Source organism: Epinephelus moara, chromosome 24, assembly GCF_006386435.1.
Source record: "Epinephelus moara isolate mb chromosome 24, YSFRI_EMoa_1.0, whole genome shotgun sequence".
Lineage (NCBI taxonomy): Eukaryota > Metazoa > Chordata > Actinopteri > Perciformes > Serranidae > Epinephelus > Epinephelus moara.
This window is the reverse complement of record NC_065529.1, coordinates 48,835,905-48,846,338: the sequence shown is the minus strand read 5'-3', so window position 1 is coordinate 48,846,338 and position 10,434 is coordinate 48,835,905. Positions and strand designations below refer to the sequence as shown.

General features: G+C 41.7%; 1 protein-coding gene across 1 annotated transcript in view; it reads left to right on the top strand.

Annotated features, from left to right (window-relative positions):
- Nucleotides 1-9,814, top strand: part of LOC126385738 (dedicator of cytokinesis protein 3-like) — a 305,180-nt gene extending 295,366 nt beyond the window's left edge. The window contains exons 53-54 of the mRNA XM_050037648.1: nucleotides 648-733; nucleotides 2,921-9,814. Coding sequence (XP_049893605.1) covers nucleotides 648-733; nucleotides 2,921-3,616 — 782 coding nt within the window. The 3' untranslated portion in view covers nucleotides 3,617-9,814. The remainder of the gene's footprint in view (nucleotides 1-647; nucleotides 734-2,920) is intronic.
- Nucleotides 9,815-10,434: the final 620 nt, after the last annotated feature.

Genomic DNA, 10,434 nt, shown 5'->3' with positions numbered 1-10,434 from the left:
AAAATGCAGTCCGTGAGGTTTGTTTTAAATGAGAATTAAAAGACAAATCTTGATCAAATATTACTCCGAGGTTTCTTACGGTAGTGCTAGAGGCCAGAGCAATGCCATCTAGAGGAACTATGTCATCAAGGCCAGAGCAATGCCATCTAGAGAAACTATGTCATCAGATAAAGAGTCTCTGAGTTGTTTGGGGCCAAGAACAATAACTTCAGTTTGGACTGTTGTTGTTTGTCGATCAGCAGCTCCCGTTTGAAAGAAGTTGAAAAAGATTTTTCAGAATCCAAACTGATGGACCAGTGTAGCAGCTTCAAATAAAAAACTCCCCCAAACCCAAACCTGGAGTTTAAAGGAGTTAACAGGCTGTTTGAAAGAAACACCTCCCCTTCTCCACACACTGCTCCACCTCCTCTCTGCTCCTGCTTTCCCTCCCAGTCCTCCAACCCCACCTCTACTTCCCTCTTTCTCCCCCTTTCTCTTCCCATCTTTCTGTCCTCCAGCTCCTCCTTCTTCTCCCACCTCCTGCTTCTCACTTCTCCCTCCTTCTCCTCCTCCTCCTCTTCCTCCGCCTCCTTCTCTTCTTCTCTAGTCTGAGGTGTGTGTGTGTGTGTGCATCTCTCTCAGTCAGTCCTGCTGTGTCTCCCCTGTAGGGCAACACCTGTCGATGCACTTTGATGCTTTCCACCACCAGGTCAGCGACCTCCCTCCAGCTCTCCCTGCGCGCTCCTTAAGAAAGGTACCCTCCTCCTCCTCCTCTTCCTCCTCCTGCTCCTCACTCCTGCTGTTGGTCTGGATGATTGTCCGTCTGTCTGTCAGTGTGCACTCCCCACGAAATGCACATTACTGTCTGAGTGCATTTCTTTGTGTCCATTTTTGTTTGTTTGTTTGTTTGTTTGCCTCTGCACATGATGACTCTGAATGAAACTTATTTTTTTGTGCAATGAAGGGGCTTTTTTCATATAGAATTATATCAGGAACTAAAACTTTCAGGATAAAAATAACTGAACAAATGTGATGTCCTAGTGCATTTGCAGCTGGAGGACTTTGTAAAAGTTTTCAAACAAAATTAAAATCAGCCTGTCCCTGTGTGTTTTTCCAAATCCAAAATGTTCCTCTAATCTTGTTCTTAACGTTCTGACACTAAACAAAGTTCACAGTTGGGTTTCTAAATGTTGAAGTTAAAAATAATCTGAGAGATTTCAGGGTGCCGTATGTCACCGCAACAAATCAAAATATCAGCAAAGGACATCTCTCTTGTGGTTGTTTGTAATTTCTGTTTTCCACAGCAGACACCTTCCTCTCCTTCTCTGGTTGTTGTCCTGTTTTCTGTCCCTTTTTCAGTTTATATAGTGTTTATTCCTGATGTACTTTAAGCATGTGACTTACTCAGATTTTTCTGTACCTTTTTTATCCAATGTTTCCTTTTGGAGTGACATGTTCTGTGTTTGCAACACAAGTCTGCATTTGAAAAGTAATAATAATGATAATGATAATACGGGTTAGAAGCAAAACTAAATGTTGGATGGAGCAAGCTTTGTGTCATCAACTTGGTTATTGCTAATAAATTGTCTCTATAATAATAATAGGCAATAAAAGGTAAGGTGTTATTAAAGGTATGCTATGCAGGAATTTGTGAACAGTATAAAAGATTCTGCAGATACCGTCACACACTGAGAGTCAGTCTTAGTCATGATTAAAGCCCCTTTGCACAAAAAAACCTACTAACACCCGCTGACATCTGACTGTATTGTGTTAGTATTAGTATGATTTTTAGTTATGGTATTAAATGGCTCTGACCTCAATCGGCAATAATGGAAATACAGCACCTGGATGAACTCCACATTCACATCTTTGCCTTGAGTTCAGTTCAGCTTTGGTGAACTCTGACCAGTGAAGTCGCAGCCTCAACCAATAGCAAAGAAGTATGTGTGGAGGAGACGGTGCATTCCAATACCTTCATACCATACTATTAGTATGCCAGAAAAAGATTAGGTATCTTCCAATAAATAGTATGTCAAATGCAGTATGCCAGGCATGTCCAGAGTGCTGCCCAGGGACCAGCTGTGGCCCGCAGGCTGATTTTAAATGACCCGCAGCTTGTTGCTGTCCAGCACACAATACTGGTTAATAAAGCAAGAACACTGCATTTTTGCATTCACCTCATGATTACAGGAGTATCACACAGTTTGCCGATATGCACTGAGTAGGAAGTATGGCAAGGAACAGAAAGCAAACAAGCAAACAAACGGTTAGCTAACAGCAGTTATTTCCTGTTTGGTAGCACACTTGGCCATGGCTAAGAAAGTCCACAGAGAGGGCTGCTGCTGCCTTTAGGAGCTTAGGAAAGTTTAAAACTTTTTCACTGACAGATGAAACAGTTGTGTTTGTCCCATCTGTGTGACTTTTTTTTGATAACACATGTAATGCAAGAAACAGCTGGCCCCAGGTATTTTCACTTTATCCAATCCGGCCCCCGTTCAGAGAGGATGTCTTACTGTATCTGCTGCAATGAGTCATAACTTAACAATCTGCTGTTTTCCAAATGACATACTTTTTCTTTTTACTTCAAATTTCATGCTACCAGCTGTGACAGTTGTATGAGCGAGAGGGTTGAAGTTCAAGGTGCTGTTTTACGATGACGTAGTATACACTTTATAGGTGCAACTGCTATATGTACTATATGTAAATTAAAAAGAAAAAATCTGCCTGGCTGGTAGGGAGTCGGGAGGCAGGCATGGTACCCAAGAAAATGAAAAATGTACCAATCACATCATATTTTGTGTCGACTGTCACTTTGGCAGGTGATGGTCACTCATGTGTGACCGTACCCTAACACTAGCTGTCCCTTTTAACTCCTTTTGTTTGTATCTTCTTCTCCTCTCTCCCCTTCTCTCCTCCTTCTCCCTCTCCTCTGTCTCTCAAGTCTCCTCTGCACCCTATACCTGCCTCGCCCACCAGTCCACAGTCCATCCTGGATGGCAGTAACTCCACCTTGTCAGGCAGTGCCAGCTCTGGAGTCTCCTCCCTCAGTGAGAGCAATTTTGGCGGCCCCGCCTCCTCCTCCGACCCCCCAGCCAGCCGCACAGACACCCTGGAGTCCGTCCCCAGCAGTCAGGCCTGGACCACCGACCAGGAAGACCTGGACTCACCTTACCAGCCTGTCAGGTACAGCGTCTCCGAGCCTGAAGTCCTGGACGGAGTCAAACCCCCGCCCTGCCGCAGCCACTCCGCCCCAGGAGGCGTCGCCCCGGCCCACGCAGGGGGCCAAATCCAGCCCCAGGCTCCGGTCTCGGCCTCTACTGGAGCTCCACAACAACCACAGCAGCAGGATGGGCTGCCACACCCCCAACACCACTACTACCACCACCACCACTTCCACCCACACTACATCCCCCACCACCCACCTCTGTACCACCTCCACGAGCCTCCTCCAGCCCTGCCCCCCAAACCCTACCTCAGAGAGGGCTGTATCCCTGAAGAGGACCCCCTGAACACCCAGTCCGCCCCCCCTCCTCCCGCACCCCGGCCCATGCCACGCAAGATCTCCCAGCCCATAATCGCAGCAACCAAGGATGAGCAAGCTAAAGTGGCGTGGGAGCACGGCATCAGTGAGGAGTGAGACGCCGACTGGTGATTCATAGAAACTTGTAGAATTGAAATAAACAGAGTAAAAACTCTTTTCAGGGGAGAGCGAGAAAGAAGTGAGAGAGAGAGCCGAACTGAAGGTGAGAGATGAAGTGATGCTGCTCCTGCTCCAATAACCAAACTAATCAAAGATGAAGGCTGGAATGATCGACGCCCATCTCATCCTCAGCAGCTCCGCCGACACCTGAAACATGTTTAACTTTAAGCAGACGACATGTCGCTGTACGAGCTTGATTTGTTTGGTTAAATCCAGAAATATTTAAATCCGTCACAATAATGTCCATATTTCTAAATTCTGTCCCACCTCCACTGAATTTGCACAGACAGGTATCTATATTATGGATTTTATTTTTATGGATAACATTATACAAACATGATCATTCAGAAGATTAAAGATTTAAAAAAAGAGAGAGAATTATTCTGTGTAGTGACCTCGCTCTGAAGATGTTTTGACAAGCAGCACTTTAACAAAGAAACAGAGCCCCAGTCATAGAAGAATAATTATAATTACGCATACTTTTTATGACTGCAGTCAAAGGAGAGACAGTTATCGGCGGCTGTGCTGCTGCATGAGGATAAAGTGATGAACTCACTGAAAACAAAATTAAATGATTTAATAATGAAGACTTTTGTTCCACCTGAGTCCTGAACAACCAATCGAACCACAAACTGAGGCTGTAAATCCTCCTCCATGTCATTCATCAGATAAACAGCTGGAACCATGAGAGACGACGGCCGAAAAGTATTTATATTTTCCAACAAAAACATTAGAGTATGTAGATAAATGTAACACAGTATATAAAGGTATATAGATATGATTTATATTCAATTCTTATACTTAAAATTGAAGGTGAAACTTACGCAGACATATGCAAGATAAATGGCTTCCTGAGCCGTCGGTAGCTGCTCGATGATTCATGACGTGCGCTTGTTTAAAAGGACAGGATGCTTCACACACAAACACTCGCAGGGTTTTGATGCTGAAGCTGCTGAAAATGTTGCAACCCCCAAATTCATGACGTCACAAAAGCCTGTGAAGGATTTTCTTTAAGCTGAGGAGGCGTTCAAGGGAAGAGGCGTCACATTTGTAGAGAGTATTAACAATAATAAATATACACTTTTTGCCATTTTTTTTATGAAAGTAATGAAATGTAATGACTGATGTACATTTTTTTAATCAGGAAACAGTTTTGTATGCATGTTCATTCACTGACAGTTACAGTTTAAACAGAGACGATCCCGTGAGGTGAATCACAGGACGCACTGGAGAACTGAAGTTTCACCAACATGGTTTATCTCAATGAAACTGGAGTAAAAGTACTGTGAAGGATTATACTTTTTTATTTTGTTTGTTTTTGTTTTACAAATGTGAAACTTTTTACTTTCAGCCACCAGCTCAGATTATGTTCATGCTGTCGTCTGTCTCATCACTCCTCTCCTCTTTGTTTGAAGTGAACAAAACTCAACTGTGAACAGCTGTTAGCTCACCTGGTTTAGCTTCTGAACTACTGTGTGATGTTTCTGTCACAACCATTTAATATGCTGAGTGTTTTCTGCCTGATGCTGGATCAGATTCCAACCAGAGAAGTACACGATGAACTTTAACCGTTGTAGGAAGAGAGTTTGAGTGCAGTCAGTTTAGTGTCCACAGACCTCATGAAGGGCACAGGAAACTCAGTCGTGAGTTTATAACTTTAAATATGTTAAAAGAAAGTTTTCACTCAGTCCCTGTTACGACTCACAGAAAGGCTCATACAATGAAGACTAAACAATGAAGGTGAGCCCGGCCAAAAAAGAAGGAACAACACCCACCAACCCACAAAGAGTTGCTATGATCTGGCCTCTTCGCTCTGATCTAAACCCACACGGAAACTAACGGAAATAGTGCCATAAGAACAGGACTACCAGAGGCATCAAATAACAGAACAAAAAAAACACCAAAGCCTGTCAGGCACACCCAACAAGCTGCTGTAGAGGCCAGAGAAAAGAAGAGAGAAATGGTTCATACCATTAGTAGGTAGGGGTCTGCACACCATTTGACACTTAGCCTGCAGATTTGCCAGATCCACCACGAAATTTTAGCGGCAAAAGCGGCGTATATGTCACCATGACCACATGGTCCATACAAACACAAACAAGTGAAGGTAGACTGATAAGACAGAGAGCTGATGATGTCATTCAGGGTAACATAACATCCCATTATGACCATCACTGGTAAAGCCACCACGGATTTTGCTCTGGAGGCCACTATTGATGTTTGTTTTGTCAGCTCGCTTGGCAGCACGGTTGCTGCCGCTGCCTCACTCCATTTAAACAACTGTAATAATAATAATAATACATTTTATCAAAACATCCCAGGGTCACCTTAAATTAAAAAAAAAAACAAAAGACATAATTTAAGCAGACACATATAACAGCTGGGATAAAAACAGCTTCCCGACCATCGCTGTTACATGTTAAGCACTGGCGCCTGAAATGGAGCGGACTCTGTGAACCAGTCCTTACTCCTCCAACCAGATCCACCTCAGCCTCAAGCACATGCATGTACACATCATAGCCAGCAAGAGGGGGAGCATGTAACGTGTGATAGAAACTAAGTGACCACATGTTTTTAGGAAATTACTGAACCTGTTTTTTTAAATGACACTGTATATTTGTGAGGCTTCTCTAAAGATTTATATCTTCAGCAGGAACCAGTGGGCATGGAGCCACAGACAGGGTGAGGAAGTCAGAGAGTTTTACAAGAAACAAAATATATAATAATGTCAGCCGCATCGTCGAAATGTCGTCATTATACAGTTAATTATCGCCATGTTTGTTTCCATCTGCTTATCCTGCTTCAGATGAAATGTTCATCTCCTCTCTGTGTGTTTCCTGTGGTGTGTGGTTGACAGAAGGTGCAATTTATCATGACAACTTTCCATTCAGCTCATGGGTTTTGCTGGGTTGCATACCAGTTCACTGACTAAATGTCCTGCAGCCACATTAGGATGTTATCAGATACAGATGTTTCTCCTGCTGAGACAAGTTGAAATGTGTAAAGCTGTCCTTTAGTCTGGATTATTTACCATGAAAATCAGAAGTGAAGAATTTAATTCATATTTCAGTCACAACTGGAACTAAACAAACAGAGCTTAAGCTGTGAGGGGTTAGGGGGCAATTTTTAGAAAACCTCAGAATCCTAAGAATTTTCTTAGAATTTCGTCACTAGGAGCAACTTTTTTTTTACTAAGCAGCTTTTTGAATACGACCCCCGGTGTTTCGTCTAACTCCAAACGTCCCATTTTAAATGCATTTCTAAATCCAGTTTTCTGTTCCTTTAAGGAAATCATTCCTTACATTATAAATCCCCAACAGAAAACTCTATGTATTATTTATATATTTCAGATCTGGGACTGTTAACATTAATCATCTTGACTGTAAATTAGCCCTCTGTCACTTTAGGAACAAAGGGGAGGCATTGCATTAATGACTTGCAGAGACACTGATATTCAGATTTTTGTTATATCTGGTTGCAGTGTGGTGACCTAATGGAGAGAAGTATCCTCCGAGTTGCTTTGAATTCTGTTGAAAGTGAAACAGTCACACAGCTGAGGCAGGATGAGTGTTAAGATCAGGTTTGAGGTTTGAGAGGGTTAGCATACTGTGCTTATTGTTTATGTCTGTTTTTCTCCCTGCCTGAAGCGTAGAGCCACCCAGCAGATGTCACTGGCAGGTTTGAGTCAGTGTTTAGACAAGTGGACTTTTTAAATTATTTCTTGGCATGGCTGCAAATTGTTTCTCTCTTTCTGTAAAGCACTGCGGTCCCAGTGCAGATCTGTTGTTCAGCTCATGACTGAAGTGCAGCTAAGAGGTTAGAGGAGGATTCACAGGATTTGACGGGAGTGAGACTTTCAGTTTGCGATGAATGAACGTAACTCAGTCTGTGCTGTTACACCAGTGTTGGTTAAGTGTGTGAGTTTTATCATATCAGGAGAGAGTTTGCACAGAGGGAGGAGAGATTGTTTGGCCATAACATTATGTTGCAGGTCACACAGTGAGCTGACAGTGGTAAATGTATTAAATATAAAGGCCTCTCAGTGTTCAGTTTATTAGGTATGTCAAGCCAATGCAGTCTAATACAACAGTTCTGCAGTGAATCCTCTTTCATGAAGGTTATAATGTTTGTGTTTCTGTTGTTTAGCCTGCACCCACTGATACACATAGCGTGGACACAATAACACCTGTCAGCTCAACAACACCACAAACTACAGCCTCCAAAATGATCATAAAGTTGAATAAACACCTCTCCAAAACAGTTTCAGCAAAAACTGAACATTATAATGTTCATGAAGGAGGATTTACTGCAGGGCTGTATTTGTCTTTAGCTCGGTGTACCTAATAAACTGGCACTTATACGCAACCCTCATGTTAAAAAAAAAACAATAACTAGGGCTGTCAAACAATTCATTTTTGTAATCATGATTAATCACTGAATTTCAATAGTTAATTGTGATTAATCTCACTTTGTATCGCAGCTTTAAAATTCCATGATCTTGTGTTTCAAATCAGTTTTGAAGTCCATACTGAAGAGGTGAAGCAATTCTTACCAGAGTGTTTTGACTGGGATCAAATGAATGCAAAGAAATTTACTTTATAATCTTGACTTTTAGATTTATTTATTTCAAATCAGTGCTGCGCTGCTACAACAGTGTGCTCCAAGAGACAAAATAACAGCCATTAACCCACTGAGCATACTGTAGACTTACTTTTGTCTTTTTAAGGGAGGGGGCAGGGGATCTTTTGGGAGAGATAGCAGCTCAACAGTATACGCCCTAAAGAAGTAGTATATATCACCTGAAAGCTAGAAACCTGAAGATTAATTTGAGCTGCAGCTCAGCACTGTGTCAGGTTACTCTAGTCATAAATCTGTAATAAACACTGCATGCAAAGAAGTCAATAGTTTGTGCTCAAAACTGTGTGGGACGAACATAAAGTGGACGTGTCTGTGAAGGTTAGACTCATCAGGACCCACAGGAACAATTTTTATTCAGATATCTTGCAGTGGGAGGTCAAGGGACCTCAGTGAAAATGCTGTTTTTCCCTCACCAACATTTAGCTTAACTTTGGAGCATTATGTGACCCCCTCCCTGAGAAGCTAGCATAACATGGTACCACTGGATTTTAAAACGCAGCCAACTATAGACTCTCAAAGACAGACGGCGGCGAAAGTGCTATGTTTGGACCTTAATCACACTTTCACACGTTAACGCTGACAGCCCTGAAACAAACTTAAATTCCTGCAGTCAGTTATCTAACCCTTCACGTGACTGATTGGTTGTGTCTTTCTGTGGGGAAAAAACTATGCAAAGCCGTTTGTGATCAGGATTTATTTTAATCAGTGTCCAGTTTTTTGTTCCTGCAGTAAATGCATGATTAAGAGCAGAGAAATTTTGCTGCAGTCTGGTACTTCATAAAAGTGATAAGTAAGTGTCCTGTAAGTAAACCTTATTCTGTGGGGAAGTGAACAGAGGGGGGAAAATTACACAGCGTGACTTTGTAAAACAGTCTGTGAAACTATGACTCTCACTTAGCGATGCACCGGTTAGACTAGCAGTGAGCATGCTGTGACACTAAAACCACTCAACACACTTGTTTGTATGTCTTTGTTTTCTGTAAATGCTGTGATGCATAGAAAGAGGAGGGATGTGAAGGGAGAGCAGATATTCAGTGCACGGAGGAGACGGGTTGATTACTGTGTACATAAACAAGGACAGAGTGTATTTATACCGATCATACAGGGCAAACCTTGTATACATGTAGATTGTGATTGTCTCGCCTTGTACTTTCTGATGTAAAACTGTTTTTAAACCTAGACAGCAGCAAACAACACAACAAGTTCCTTTTGTCTAATTATTCCGATTATTTCAGGGCAGCTGAGGGGAGGTTTATTATTATGTTTTGTGTATTTTGCATCAATGACAAACCCAGATAGTGAGTTACTATGATGGTATTCCTTTGTACAATGATGCTAATAAGTATTTCTTGTATATAAAAGTCTTTATTGTGTTAGCATGGGTATAAACTGTGACGTGTATGACAGTAGATGTAAATACTCACGTTTTTTTCCTACTCACTAAACAAACTGCTGTGTTGTGGATTCATGATTAATGACAAACATTAAACAATAATGTTTTATTGACTCAGCTCTGATTCGACCTGCATTCATTTCTCCTCTTCTTTGATCAAGTTAAACTGGAAACCCAGCGGTGGGAGAAGAATTCACATCCTCTACAGAAGTGAAAGAAGGAAAACAGTGTAAAAATACTAATGTAAAGTACTACATTCAAAATATGGTGAGAGGTGAGAGAATTCCCACACACTGTGCTATTACTTGCTATAAACTGTATTTGAATAACACATTTTGGTTCTTAGACCTTCATCACTTTACCAAATGAAGGTCTAAGCACATAAATTCTCATCTCTTTCCTGTGGACATTTTCCTTCTACGCAGCTGTCTACAAGTTATTAAGCAGGGATCCGACAGTCATTAAAAACCTGTAAAAGTCATGGAATTTCTTGATCACATTTTCCAGGCCTAGGAAAGTCATGGAATTGTTGAAAATCATTGAAAGTTTTGGAAAAGTCATAGAATTTTGCTGTGTGCAATGAAATTGTTACCTGTCCAGATAACCTTCCATGTAATGCGACATAATAGCAATTTTTTTTTTGTCTGTAGCTGTCGATGTAACGTAAGATACTGTGTGACGTTTTGCCAGACCAGTGGGACAAGAAAATCCTTATTATAGATCC